At 40.2% G+C, this 16,013-nt stretch overlaps 1 protein-coding gene across 2 annotated transcripts in view; it reads right to left on the bottom strand.

The window, feature by feature from the left end:
• The window catches only part of LOC111863375 (hemicentin-1), an 821,886-nt gene that overhangs the window by 47,135 nt on the left and 758,738 nt on the right, over window positions 1-16,013 (bottom strand). For both annotated transcript variants that reach the window (XM_023849641.2, XM_033751034.1), the window contains exon 8: window positions 7,072-7,202. In XM_023849641.2, the coding sequence (XP_023705409.1) occupies window positions 7,072-7,202 (131 nt within the window). The remainder of the gene's footprint in view (window positions 1-7,071; window positions 7,203-16,013) is intronic.

The raw sequence follows: 16,013 nt of genomic DNA, 5'->3' as shown, positions 1-16,013 counted from the left end.
GCCTGCAAATTGAAGTTGAATGACACAAACTAGTTAAAGTTTCCCCATAAAAACCAATATCGTACTAGGCCTCAGAATAACGGGCAGACTTGATTTCGACTTAAGGCATTTTTTGGCCTGCTTTCTTTATTTTGAAAGAAGAAAAGTAAGCTTATGAGTTCACCTTGCTGTCTGTGAGTCTATGTCTACATAATGTGGCATATTTACTAAAGACAATAACTGTGAAGCCAGCAGAGACAGCTGTTTTTAGAGAACAGTTCTAAAACTCCCTTTGCTAGGCAACAGATATGTAACACGCAACAATTTAGTAACTGTGAAGCAGTGTTATCTACTCTGTCTGTGTTATTTCTACGTGATGCAACACTAGAAGAAATGTTCGAAGAGGTGTTTTCTATGCTGTCCGTGTCTATAATCCAAAGTTTTGTTGTGAGACAGTCGCCGGCCAGTAAAGACGTAAGCACAGAAGGTACGGCGATGGATGTGGTTATCAGACGACAACCGGTGAAGATAAAGCAGAATATGAAGACTCAGTGCGTGCTGTAGTGAACTGTAGAGTATGTGAATTAGCAATAACATTGTAATTGCTTGTAGTTATGATCTGCAAGTGTTCAATAAATCCAATTACCAATCAACAGACCGTATATTATCACTTATAGACGTGACAATATACATATCCACTAATAACTTTTGAATGCATGAACCAATATTTATGAGACTTACATCAAGACATCGAGCCCATCTCAACTGCGTACCTCACACGTCCCACCCATCAGTAATACCAACATTACAGTTTCTCTAATTGTTGAGTTAATATCCTTAATATTACTTGAATGCCTAAACTGATAGTGATAAAACTTCATACGTATTTTATGCCATCTGAAGCTATCTCAACAAAATAATAAAAAAAAAACTTATATCAGTAATACCAACACTGCAGCCTCCCAAACTGTTGAGGTAATATCTTATTACTATATGAACGCCCAAACAAATCTTCATACAAACTGGTATGTACAAGTATATTATGACATTCGAGGCCATTTTAACGATGTATTGTAATTAATCTACTAATGCCAAAAATACAGTCTCTAAAATTGAATTGTTTTATTGACTCCATTACGCAAGCATGCTGAAGTTTTCTTTCTACTTATAGTACCAATTACTGAAAATAGAAGACTTCTTCTTTAGTTTTTAAAAAATACGACTAAATAATTTATTTTACCGTAGAGCAGCTTAATTTAATATTTATCTGTTTACAGTAAATATTTTAAGGTCTACTTAATGAGTAAACGTTTGTCGCGTCATTATATGCTGTAAGTCCCCACAAATATTTAAACTATGAGGCAATAGCAAGCGCGTGTTGTGCTGCAAATTTTACAGAAACGTTACACGCAACGTTTAAATTATTCCACACGTAGTTAAAAATGTTTGCCTTTTTTCATATCCATTACAACGTTCCGGAAACATGTGTAACATGTTACATTCTGTAGTTGACGTGGCTCACTATTATACTCGTATTCTGCCGTTGTTTGAACGTCGCCTTAATAAGCGTTGCTTCAAAATTGATACTCTTTTCCTCCGTCAAGACTTTCATATTACTTTCAACTTGTTTCACAACTTTCCACTTAATCACTAATTACATAACAAAGTTCTCACAGATCTCTCTTTACTGTGCTTGAATCTAATTATACCACTTGGCCAAAATTTGATAAAGCTGAAATAGACTGATGATCAGTATTAAAGTTTAACACAATTTAACGATTCGATGTACCGAGATACTGTATCTTAAATTGTGGCTGTAAATGTGATCACAATCGATCATAATGACCGCGCGATTTAAGGCATGAAACATCTTCGCCTAATCGAACGCTGGAATCGTGGGTTCGAATCCCACTCGAAGCATGGATCTCTCTGTGTGTTTATTCTGTGTCTGTGTTGTTCTGTGTGTAGGTAGCGGCGTTGCGATGGCCTGAGTCTCCGCCCAAGGAGTCCTACAAACTGTGTACAAATTCAAGAAACTAAAAAAGGGGCCATTGCCCAAAGGACTATAGAGCCATAGACAGAGAGAGAGAGATAGAAAGTGTGAACTGGGGCAAATACACAGATTCCCTCTGGTCAAATGGGATCGCCCGGAATTTGACAATACCGATAAGGAGTATTCTTTTATTTTCCGAATTTACAGCCCTTTATGTATTGTTCAACTTGAAAAGTTTCGACTGAGAGGGTGATTATAAATGGCGAAATTCGAAGGATCTGGAAGGAATAAATAGTGACCTGTTTCAATTTGCTGTTCCTAAATGAGATTGCAAGAACATAGGAAAATCATCGAAAAAGAACTTATATCAGTGCATATGGTCCTGAGCTGATATTTGAAATCAGAACTTGTAAAATGTGGAACAGATGTTTTATCCATTACAATGTGACATCCAGGAAAGGAATTTATGTCAATAAATACAAAAATAAAAATTCAGACCTTTACCAAAATCCGTCACCTTCACAGATTACAAGATAATATTTTCTGTAGGTTTGGACACAAAAGGCTCCGACGATCCCCACTCGATTCTACCTTAAAGCATACAAGAGCAGCAAGAGATAAGTTTTGGATTGCGCATGTGCACTGTATTTGCAGCGAGATCACGTCACGCATCGATATTAAGATTCTGTTTATGCGTATTCTAAGTTTCTCCGTTGAAAATATCCCGACTTATGGTCCTCAAGCAACTGAAGTCCACTTACTTACTTACTTACTTACTTACTCATGGAACTGAGCCTTTCTTGAGGAACCGCCAATTCTGCAGCTACTCAAGAATTTCCCAGCATTTTATGGAACCCGAAGGTTCATTACCGTGTTCACAAGAGCCCTCCACTGGTCCCTATCCTGAGCCAGATCAATCCAATCCATCCCATCCCATCCTATCTCTCTAAGATCCATTTTAATATTGTCCGCCCACCTACGCCTTGGTCTTCCCAGTGGTCGGAAATTTAATGTGAGGCAGGGCAGTTTAAATGTATTAGAATGATAAGAATATTCATAATAAATTCTGTAGGCACTGATAAAAGACTGCGCTTTCCACAAGAAGAACCTCAAGCATTATGTGGGATCTATTTGTGTCAGAATTTCAGGGCCGATTTGATATATATTGAGCTTGGTAAAAAAAATATAAAGACAAAATTATTTTAAGAATAGCAGACTACAAAATAGTTGTAGACACCCTGTCGGAAACAGTGCTTTGTGTAATGTTTTAGACAAAATTAATGGCAGGGGAAATTATTAAGCTCACACTTATAACCAGTCGAATAACTAAGCCTATGAACTGGTACTTTAAAAATGTAATTACTTGTCACAAATCGTCATAATTTTAAAAGTAAGGCGATATACCCATTTGAAAGCAGCATAATGTAAGTGCAAGCTAAACTATGCCAAGGGACTTTTCGTGAAAACAAATTATATATTTAATGTCCTTCTTGAATGAACTGCATTACATGTTGTAAGATTTGAGGCTTTCACGGCGGTGACTATGAAGAAAGCAGTCTTCTGGGATTTCGCACCGTGTATATGTGGTGTTAACCGACGTTTCGGAGGAACGTATCGCCCCCATCTTCAGGGTAGAAGAAAAAGTATAAGAAATCTGCAAGCGACAACACCGTGAGAAACGGTAAAGCTTTACCGTTTCTCACGGTGTTGTCGCTTGCAGATTTCTTATACTTTTTCTTCTACCCTGAAGATGGGGGCGATACGTTCCTCCGAAACGTCGGTTAACACCACATATACACGTTGCCAAATCCCAGAAGACTGCTTTCTGCATTACATATTGCTTGCATCTGTCTGAATGTGAAGGCACAACAGATCACTGTGGTCGCGGTGCAAGGGCCAAGAAGGCCACCCCTTATACATCCATTCATTCAAATACGATCTTACGGAAAGTAAGGGACGTATTAAGAGATAAAAGGAAACGGAAGATCGGTCGAGAGTTACAGAAGTAAGTAGAGAAAAGGAGGAGTGTTTTAATATAAGAGGGGGCACAGGAAGTTTTCAGGAAAAAGTTTCTATTGTTAGAAATTTACCGTGAGACTGTTCAGGTTAGGATGAAAGAAAATTCACAGCGGAATGGCTAAGTGTAAATCACACATTTCATATTGATGAAACACTGCTTTGGCTATTATACATGATATAAAACGGCTGTGGAAACAAGAAACGTAGGCAGAAATTTAATGGCGAAATTAGTTGAAAATAAGACGATTGTAAGACTTGTAAGATGTTACGGCTGTCCTAGAAAAATTGATTTTGAAATTGTGAGGTGGCGAGAAAAGAAATCTTGTGTTCCGATTTGTTTTTGGTTACTTAACTGTCCTCTTCACAATTCAGATTTTAATGTCGATAATGCACAAACAGATCATTCATCACAAAATTCTATCAACGACAGAGCCTGAATTAACCGTATGCAATGACACGTTGTAATTCTCTTCTCACATGTTTAAAAAGATAGATACAGAATTTCCACTTATAAAATATGCATTAGGCCTGCTGTAACCATGAATTGGAACTTATTTGTTGCTTTAAGTCATGGAACACAAGCTGTCGCATAGAAATTAATAGGAGTATATCTCCTCTGTCAGAAACTGCAGACTGAAATATGCAATATTATAATTTTATATACTGTTTCTATCAATGTGAAAGTTGAACTTTTGCTCTTGGGGGGAGAATCTGGATTAAAAATATTTGAAAACAAAACGCAGAGGAGAATATCTGGGCCTTAGAGATATGAAGCAATAAAGAAACACAGAAGATTACACAATGACGAGTTTGTGTTTGATTTACCTTTACAATTATTTTCGATATTATTTCTCTCGAATGAATTTGTAGCAGGAAAGTACGCCAGAAAAGCATGCAGGTGTTCGTGTAAAGTCGTCGCCAATCATATCCGACCTATATGAAAAAATTAATTGCTCCAAAATTTTTCGTAAAACTTTTCTGTGTCAATTTTCGTGAAAATCTGTCCAGTTATTCTCGAATTTTTTTCCTACACAGGGGCGTTCTCGAGGGTTGCCAAGCAAAATAATTGAAGAAAAATACTTTATATTTCTGTGCAATTTAATATCTGTAGGCTAATATCGATTATCTTTGCAATTAATAAATACAGATGAGCTGCACAAAAACCATAACAAAATATTTCTTATTACAGTGACCACACTCCTAAAACGTTAAGTTTCTAACTTGATTGCAGAGAGAAGGAAAACTAACGTACGTTTGTATAAAGTAGTCTGAATTCAGACTGGAGCTGACTGTTCAAAGAGATTTCAAAATTTAACACGGATCTCATACAGTTGATTGCCTCAAAAATGCACTTTCACTGATATTTAAACTCGGAAATTCATTTTTCCGGTATTGAACACCTTGACAGAACCTTAAAGTCTCTCGAGGCTAAAGAGGCGCCAAAACCCAGAAGACGACTTTCTTCATAGTCATCGCCGTGAAAACCTCAAAACCTACATCTCTCGAGGCTGTTTACTCATCTTTCCGTGTGAGACTTTATGCAGAACAAAAATCATTCCGTCTCGTCATTTCACGTATATAATGGACCTAGAAGTTATAATATTTCTGCTGTAACCCGTACCTTCATGTGTGGAACAGACCACTGCAAGAAAGACTTCCAGAGTCCTCAAAACTGATGCAATGTTACGCAGGAGAAACATAACCTCCCTCGCCGCTGTGCTGATGCCAATTTCATCTAATATGCTAAGTCAGTGGCGACTCTGTGGCCTGGAATATCCTTGCGAACATCCCAATGTAACTGGGATTAACTTCACGAACGAAACATTAGGAATGTTAATGCATGGAATGCCCATGTTGAGTGGGTCCCCTGACACCACGGCATCCACGTCCTCGAGTTGCGGATGGAGGTCCCCAGATATAGAGGGTAGCTGCGAATATATTGAGTAAGTAGTCGCAGACAGATGACAAGGGGTGGTTCTGCAAATTTGGGGTTGAGCATGGAATTAAGAGCTCTCCACGATGCGAAATGTTCCACAGGACCTAGGACTTGGACTTAAATAAAAATATACCTGAAGTTTGGCATGGGTAGAAGAGGAATGCATGTGGGGTTTGAGTGGGAAAGCCAGAAGAAAAGTGACCACCAAGAGAACATAGACACAGGCGGGAAGATAATATTAAAGTTGATTTGGAGAAATGGGATGGTACTGACCGGATTCATATGATTCAGGAGAGGAACCAGTGAAGGGATCGTATGAAAACAGTAATGAACCTTCGAGTTCTATAAAATGTTGGGAGATAATTGAGTATCTGATCGACTGGTGGCTTCTCAAGAAGGAATCAGCTCCACTAAGTTAATTAGTTAATTTGTAGAATACACGAAATAGACATTTGGCTGGGTTTCCACAGAATGACCTTCTGGATGGCTACCAATGGCTCGGAATAGTGTGCGTGGCTCACTTACGGGATACCGTGAAGATGGAGTCATGAGGCTCCTTCTGAACGTCGGGAATGACCGACAAATTTAAGTCTAGACCCAAAGGCAACAACCTAAAATAATTTCAACATTTAAAAAATAATCCATATTTTTCCTTGTATTTTTTTTCCTTGGCACTACAGCCCCAGTGGGCCTAGGCCTACCTCCATGAACTTCTCCTTTCACTTCGGTTTTTCTAGATCTTACACATTCGATAGGACTCCTTGGGCGGGTGAACAGCTCATCGCAAGGCCTCTACCTGTACACAAACACAGAAAGACGCACACACACGCGCTAAATATCCATACCCTGAGTGGAATTCGAAACCACGATCCCGGTTTCCAAGCGAGCGAAGACAGGACATGCCTTAGGCCGCTCGGCTACCTTGACCGGCTTTTCCTTGTATTATACAGGCAAAAGCTTTATTTAGAATAATGATATACTACACAAGGTAATTCTGACAGTGATGATTTGTCTTGTGTTGTGACCGATGTTCAAGCTCTTAACCTTATCTCATGCAACAAGCACGTTAAGCGCTGTGGCAAATTGAGGATGTTATGTGTAATATTCTCTTTTCAAGGAGCGTAATACAACCCTCTATACTCACATTGTGTCTCCAGATGACTTTGTACACCCATGGATTGGCTAGAATGTTGCACTCGAAGTACACGTCCATACCTTCCCTGATTGAACTCCCATTCAGGTTACTGCCCAACTCCAGAGCCACCACTGGCGAATCTGTGAAGCAGTGAGATTTTTATGCCACAGAGTGTTGAAATTGTAATCTGCGGGGTTGTGAAACTATAGTCTTACATGTGGAGGAATATTCCGTCGCAGTCTTCAGGGTCAACGTTGGGTTCAAGCAACCTACACAGCGATTATTTAACGAGTTAAGGTCCTCTCAATTCGCGACTGTTCACACGGGTTGTGCATGAACCAGCATTCAGAAACTCAACTCAAATTTAGAATTAATTTAGGCAATGACATTATCTGTTCATCAGTATTGTTATTATCAATCAACTATCATGTTCGGTCTAACGTGTTGCGTTGCGTTAGACGGAACATTACTCGTATAGTTGATTGGGTTGATCACGCACTAGGATGCATTCCATAAAGATTGTTATTGTTATTATTATGGCTCTACATCCCTTTGTTGGGCCTTGGCCACTTTTTCAGTTTTTAAATCCTTTGCACAATCAGTAGGACTCCTTAGACGGGGGATAAGCCCGTTGCAAGGCCACTACCTACACACAAAATATTAACATAGATTAAACGCACACAATCCATGCCTTGAGTGGGGCTCGAACAAACGATACCACTTTAGAACTAGCGAAGATAGTTTATGCCTTATACCTCACGGCCACTGTGTTCGGCAATATAAATATTATACTTCCGTGAACTGGTTTAGGTTAGTAGTGGCAACTGTTTACAGTACATGTAATTATATACGTATGACTCAGCTGTGAGTTGAGTAACAGTTTCTCACATGATATAATGATATGTTGCCATGATTTCTTTCGGTTTAGGCATTGAAAGTATTTCACATTTATGTAAGTAAGTAAGTAAGTAAAGCTATCCTTGTAAGAGGCCGTGAAGGCCCATAGACGTTGAGGATCCCACATTATCTAGATAATCGGCTCAAAGATGGCGGTAAGGTTGTCAGTCTTACGCGCCGGCTGCGCTTTATTCCCCAGGAAAATTATTTAATTAATTTCTGGTACTCATTTCTGTTAGAGGCTGAGTTGACCCCAGGGCCATAGTGCGGCTGGAATGATTAGGTCAACTGAAAAAAATCCAATCACCTCATCGGGACTTGAACCCGCGACCTTCCGGCTTGCAGCTATCTGCTATCGCGTAGTCTAAATACTGACACGGCGTGGTTACCAACGCCTTGTTTGCGATTATGCGATGTACCAAGTGAAGATAATTCTGTTATACGCGTAAGGAACCCCCTGTGCTGCACTTTGCAACCCCAACAAACTTGTGGGTCTGTTACAGCCTATATTTAATTTAGACGAAAGGAATACTGAGAAGGATATATACCTCACAGGACATGCAACGCCTCTTCTTTCCAGAAAAATGTGAGGAAAGCTGACATATCTGCATATTCAAAGTTTTGAGTTCTGTTGAACTAGGAGGAATTTCTGTTGATTTTGGACTGAAATCCAAGATAGGGAGAGAGAAAAAGTAAATGGTTTTGTATATTTAAATAAAAGAGATGGAAAGACTATGTTTGCATGCTCCGAAGCACATCTGAGTCATGTACAACAAAAGTGCTAAAGAAATTATCCGTATAAATGTTTGAACACAGAGAATGGAAACTTATGCAGTACATGTGCCTCTTCCTTCCTACATTTTTACGTCTAACTGCTTTACTTCGAAACATATAGAGATGCACAAGGTAGCGTAGTTGGTTGAGGCACTGTGCTATAAGTTGGAAGATCGCGGGATCGAATCCTAATGAGGTGGATTTTTTCAATTTACCTAAACCTTCCAGCCGCACTATGGCCCTGGGGTCATCTCAGCCTCTAGCAGAAATGAGTACCAGGAATCTTCCTGCTGGATAAAGGGCGGCCGGCGCGTAAGAAAGAAAATCTTTGCACCATCTGTGAGCCACTGTCTAGAGAAATTCACAACCCTGTGGGCCCCCATGGCCTGTTACAGGGATAGCTCTACATATAGGGATGATGACGATAGTGAGTATAATATGAAAATTGCTTCGATTCGGCTGGAACCGTGAATGGCACTGTACTAATTTTGGCTTCATTATAGCATTCATTTTGAAAGGCTAAATTTTTATTGTTTCAAAACAAGGACCATCGGGTCCTACTAGAGAATACTGATTATGTACCGTGCAACACAACGTGTTTCGTCAGCGTCGTTTTACTTTATAAAATTTAAATGTTGCTGCTTTGAAACTTTCGAGACTGTTAAAATATTTAGATGACTTTGCTCTGGATTATGATTATCTTCAAAAGAATCATGGAACAAAGAAAAGGATCTTCTGATATAATGTTTTTCCATTATTCATTATCTAGATCGGAGAGGTCTGCAAAGTTTGCGAGAGAGAAACCATAGAGGTTGTGGGATGTCGATATATGCATAGAAAACAACTTATTAAACCGTTGTATAAATATTTATTGTAGTTGTACAGAATATACATACGAACTGCAGTTCAAGATTTGAAGGTAGCTGGTTTTCGTAGACGTGTAAAAGAAATGTCAAGATTTTTTCAGCGATTGGTGATATATTGTATTGCAGTAATGCTGATGAACTGACGGGGGAATTGGTGCATGAGAGTAAGTCTGAGGACTGGTAACTGCTTACTGATTCGTGAAAGTTACGTAGGGAGGCTGTCTTTCTTCACAGTGGAAACGATTTATCATAATCCCAGTTGGCTCGTTGTGCACACGAAAAATCGCATGACAATACGAAATTTCTGCTCAGTTGCATACACTATCATAAATATTGTTTGGAAACTTGAAATACATATGCCTTCTACTAGGCATTCGGCTTGATTCTATGAAGATCTTGATTCGTATGCGAACGAGATTTTAGAGTAAGAAGTAGATCCAAGTGTGAGAGAATGGTCTGGTCGCAAGCAGTTTCTTTCTAGGCAAAAGAATTTTGCAAGTGACCTATTTTCAGAGGAACGCGGTAGCGTAGTTGGTTAAGGCACTATACTATAAGCCGGAAGGTAGCGGGTTCGATTCATAATGAGGTCATCGAAATTTTTAATTGACTCAATCCTTCAAGCCTCACTACAATTATGGGGGCCGATTAGTATCTAACATAAATGAGTACCAAGAATCTTCCTGGGGGTTAAAGAGCAGAAGGCGCGTAATGCTGTCAACCTTACCTCCATCTGTGTGCCGACTGTCTAGAAAATGTGAGAGCCTCGACATCTCACAACTCTATGGGCCTCCACGGTCTGTTACAGGGACAGCTTTATGTTTTCACCCAATTTTAGAGCCACTTCCCACCATGCTTACACGGATGAAAAATTCTGTGAAGGCTACGAACAGGAACAGAGAAGGTTCTCAGTATGTGGTACGTAATTTTTATGGATCAGTAAATCATGGGCACAGGGAGAGATATTCATTGATCCTTACATAATTAGGGGTTATGAGTCACAGGAATTTTGATGAAGTGCTAAAAGGAACCGTGAAGACAGAGTTGGAAGCATTCAAATTGGTTTCTGACAGATTCCTGGGTAGACGAAAGGCCTCAAATTTCAGGGAGTTGGTGGAGGAAATGCTGGGAACTTACAGAACAATAAGATGCAATACGGCAATAGAAATACACTTCCTTCATTATCACTTGGATATATTTCGACAAAACCTTGCAGATTTTAGCAGCGAGGATCGAGAATTGTTTCTTCGTAATATTTCGAACGTGGAGAAATGCTACCAGGGAATGTTGGCAGCTTAAACAAGAAGCACCAAATGCAAGCAAAAAGGAAACAAAGTCGAAGAAGATTCTGAAAGCATTAAGTGCAAATTTATTTTATATTTCTTTTAACGATTATTATAATAAATAAAAACTGGAGCAACTTTACATTACTTATTTTCTTCAATATACATAATATTACATTCTTTTTAAATCCGATAACTTTATTTCCCAGAGAGTCCTTCAGCATCTTCCCCCAACTTTCCAACTGTCCTACTCCCAGACAATTTACACCCAAATTTTATAATTTCTTTTTCTCCGGTCCAGTGTAAACATAACTTACATCCCTTAGCAGTGACCTTTATAAGCCACCAATCCCCTCATTGTTCCCTACGTTTCCAAATTCTTTATGTTCTAAGCTTCAAGAATGCAGATTAATAATTAAATAGTATGCATTGTGTACAGTATTTTATTAGAATCGATTTTGTCGTAGAAGAAACGAATACCTGCCCGAATGCTTTATTGCTAAATGTTCTTATCGAAAGGAAGAGAGAGTGGCTGCTGAAGAAGGTCTTAAAATTACTTGCAATGAAGGAAAAGGAATAAATTATTTTCCGGCAGGATATCTCACTCTTAATAGTTATATATTCAGAAATACTAATTGATGAAAATTACTATACCAACTATACTTACTATATTTTCAAGAAATGGGCTTAGTAATTTGCTAAAGTTAGATAAAAGTCTTTAATATACAATGTCAGTATTCAGTGATTACTACTGCCGCTTGTGTCTTGGTTTCATTTCTAGTTCCTGAGACCGGCCTGCCTCACTGAGATTGTTCTTGATTTTCCCATGTAAAAATGTAAAGTTATTCCTGTACCAGGCCGTTAAGGTCGATGGGGTTGTGAGACGTCGAGGTTCTACATTTTCTGGACAGTCTACTCAAAGATGGCGGTAAGGCTGTCAGCCTTAATCGCCCGGCTGCCCTTTGCCCCCAGGAAGATTCCTGGTACTCATTTCTGTTTGAGGCTGAGTGAAACCCAGGGCCATAGTGCGGATGGAAGGATTAGAAAAATTGAAAATTCCAATGACCTCATCGAGATTCGCACCCGCTACCTTCCGGCTTACCTTCATGAAAATGCTGGTAAAGTACCTTAAATTAGACCAAGACGCCTTCCTTGCACATACGTCTCAATTAATGACTAACCAATTCCCCTCATTGAACGCTATGCAAAAACAACTGGGCGCTTCTTTAAATAAACCAAGAAAAATGTACAAGCTTGTTTAATTAACTGGCCCTGTGGCAATGCCATTTCTAACATAATGTGAAATTTCGTATCTCCCACTGGAAAGGGATGACTGAAAGTACAATTTTAAGTTGTTCCTGTGCTTAATTAATAAAGTAACATCCCCTGCAGCATGCGATATAGAGGTGTAAGTTCACATATCAATAAAGTAAATTAATTCTTACAGTCCGTATGTGACCTGCTCTGTTTCTGCATAACCCCGTACCTCATCTGCAGATGCCCTATGCTTCTGTGGAAGTCAGAAGTCACATCTGCTACTAAGAACCGGTGCACCCATCTCCCTCTCTATTGGTCTCGAGGAGCTCAGTTTAGAAAAATCTCTTCAGCTGAATACCATGAAATATTACTGTAAAGTTTAGGTTTCTGCTGTGCTCAACTGAATGAAATACAGCCACTTTGTTATCACAAGTTCGTTTTGTACCCACGCGCGGGGCGGCAACAAGTTTATGTACCGTACAAACATGAAATATGGCCACCAGTCGCGAATGTACAGTCTAATTCAAGAATAACAACGTATGCATCATGGCAGAAGGGTACTGAGTTCCTTTCGCTACTGTCACAATTGATGGATTAGCTAATTTGACATTGAAATTAGGAGCTTCGCTCTGAATTTATCTCCATTAAAATATTTACGTATCTTTCTGTCTGATAAATTTGGCTTTAAGGTGGCATAATAGCTGAGATGTAGGTTTCATTCAGTGTCTACTTCCCGCTTGGGCCCTGGCCTCTGACTTTCAGTTACATGATCATTTTACAGACGGTAGGACTCCCTGGACGAGTGATCAGTCCCTCGCAAGGCCTCTACCTAAACACAGGACAATCAAACAGAGAATAATCACATAAAAACACACCAAACGACCATGCCCAGGCCATATGCACAGAATATTCACATTGGAGCAAAAGAAGTACTATGTTTCTTTCTTATTTCTAGTGGGATGGGACTAAGTCCCTTGTACTGCTGCCACTTCTGGCCTATTGTACAGCCTCAGATGATTGGTGAGGGTGATTGTGGAGCAATTGGTGAAATAAACATTGGCAGGGGAAACCGAAGTACTCGGAGAAAACCTGCCCCAGCGCCACTTTGTCCACCACAAATCCCACTTGACCAGACCCGGGACTGAACCCGGGCCGCCGCGGTGGGAAGCCAGCGACTAACCGCTTGAGCTATGGCGCGGCCCAAGTATCTTACGTCGTACTTCTAAAGGTTGTTTAATGACTGCCTCAAATGCAAATGTTATATGACATCGAATGGCATGTAAAGAAAATAATGAACACGAATGCTTATGGATTGCAAAGGAGGCAACAGCTGTAGTCCAATCGAAATCATTCTCCCTCTGTACTCCTGCAGGGAGTGGGGGAAATCCATAGAAGCCTCAGGACATTCGAGTGGGGTACCTCCCTAATACAAGCAGAATGCCACGATCATTGCAACTGAAAATTACTGGAGGTAACACAGGATGCGAAACCCTGAAATGACACCACTTAACATAGATGAATGAGGCATGTAATACATACGGGGAAGGCAATAAATACTAAATTTTGATTGAAAAATCTTAAGGTAAGAGACTACTTCGCATCCACAGTCATAGACTGGAGGATAATATTAAAATGTATCATCAGAAATCTGTTCTAAAAATTTTGGACTTCGATGTTAATTCTATTGTTGGATTTGAACGATGTGGTTATGGAAAATGTTACCGACGTTTCGGAGCTATAAGCTGACTCTGGGCTCTTAAAAGCGCCGTCTACACAACTTTATTGGACCACTGTTCTCATTGGCTCAGATGAGGCAGTAATGCTCACTTTACTCCCCCCTCCCCGGTTCCTTTTCGAAACAGAAATCTAGTATACTCGTATACAAGCACACACAATAACTCGCTAAGCTACACACTTTTACCCTGAAGACCGAGGCAGCATTTTCATCAGAAATGTTGGCAACACCGTTCACATCCACAAAGAGTAAAAACCCAACATCAGTAAATAAATCCGGGAAAGCCTAAAATCAGTAAAGTGGAATTAATTTCTCTGAATCGAGATAGGCTCCAATATTGGGTTACTGTGACTACAAAAATTAATTTTCGGGTTCCATGAAAGAAGGGAATTTCTTAAATAGCCGAGCAGCTTGCGGTAATAGCCCTTATGTAACGTCTCTGACCAGAAAATGTGTTTGTCTTGAGTCTGAGTCTTATCCAGTCTGTCTCGGAATAAAGCACCCATGTGGGGCTTACGACCAGATTTTTATTTTGTCATACATTTGCGGTTTTCTTGATGTGGGGCGCTCTCTCTGACGAGAGGACGAGTCTATCGTTTAAAATTGCTGATGGTCCTCGTCAGCGCAGTCATTCTCGGGACACTATTTTACTGTCTCAGATTCGAGACTTCCTTTTTCGTCGCCTCCCACGACCCGCAGGGCTACGGTGAAGGTATTGACCCCGCCTCCACACAGCATATTGCTCGCTGATTTGTCTCAAAGTCAAATTCAAAGTCACATTGCGACTGACGGTCAGTCAGTTAGTCAGTCATCAAGTTTTGATGCCGAGCCCAATCTGGAGCTGATAATCAGATATTTATTACTGTTTACCAGTCACGGTCTTATTTCCTGTGGGGCGCCCTCTTTGACGAGAGGACGGGCCTGTCATTTGTATATGCTCTTGACTCCTTGCCAGCGCAGCCTTTCTCGGATCCGAAACCCTTGGGACTCGCGACCATACTTTACTGCTGTAACGCCCTGTCTGCGTTACGTCAGAGGGCGTCCACCCCTTTTACTAACTTCCCCTTTCCACTGTTCCACTTCCTGGTTCCGGACGGCTAAGGTCCAACGCGAGTGATCCATTCTGTTCTGAGAACTTGAACTGGTCAGTCGATTCACTCTTCTCCTGGTCTGTACGATTTTGATTGTTTGATTGGCGGAGGCCTATTACCTCCAGGGACTTACATTGTATTCTCATTTAGTATTTAATATATATTTATTTTATTTATCAGTAATCTGTCAGACGACAGGTCCACAGTCTCTCCCAAAACAGTTTCTCCACTTAATGCGATCCAGAGATTTCTCCTTCAAATGGGAATATCCTCTTCTGTCCCCAAGGTCATCTAGCATCTTCTTAAGTCTTCTGGTTCGCATACATAGTGTCTCTGTGTTTGGAAAGAGACTATCCAGGNTGGTTGATTGCCGGAGGCCTATTACCTCCAGGGACTTACATTGTATTCGCATTTAGTATTTAATATATATATTGTAATTTAANCAGTACAGCAGCCGTTCAAACCACTCTGGTCACGCCTGTTGCTATTTGTAATTTGTTATATTTGTTATAGTGTCTTTGAGTTGGTACGTCCTACCGAAAAAGCAAATTAGGTCTTCAAGACCTTTTCACGTTTCACTGCTCAGATTTGAGACTTCCCTTTTCGTCGCGTCCTATGACTCGCAGGGTCACTGTGAAAGTATTCGACTCCGCCTCCACACGGGTTATCAGTTTATCTTGTGTTTCAATTCTCCAGATGTGTCGCCCGCAGGGACCCAAGAGAAAACATATCTTTTTTTTCGCAGAAGCGATATTGCACAGTCACGCAGCCTCCGTGAAGGACCTCAAGGAAAAACGCCGTTTCGGACAGTCCTTCTAATGTTGCGTGAATAACTGTTGTTACGGTGAAGTAGTGTTTCGTGTTCCATTGTTGCGTAACAATTTATTGTGTCGTAACCTAGTAAAGGACGTCTCTTCTGGTAAAACTACGTATTTTGGCTTTCAGCGGGCATGGCACAGTATTACCAATACCGATTCTTTTCACTATACCGGATAAATTGATCTGTCTGCTTCTTACATAAACACGTGTTTCGACGATGGCTGCCCACACG

The sequence above is a fragment of the Cryptotermes secundus genome, unplaced genomic scaffold, assembly GCF_002891405.2.
Source record: "Cryptotermes secundus unplaced genomic scaffold, Csec_1.0 scaffold568, whole genome shotgun sequence".
Lineage (NCBI taxonomy): Eukaryota > Metazoa > Arthropoda > Insecta > Blattodea > Kalotermitidae > Cryptotermes > Cryptotermes secundus.
Note: the sequence above shows the minus strand (reverse complement) of the source record. Positions and strands in the feature narration are given on the sequence as shown.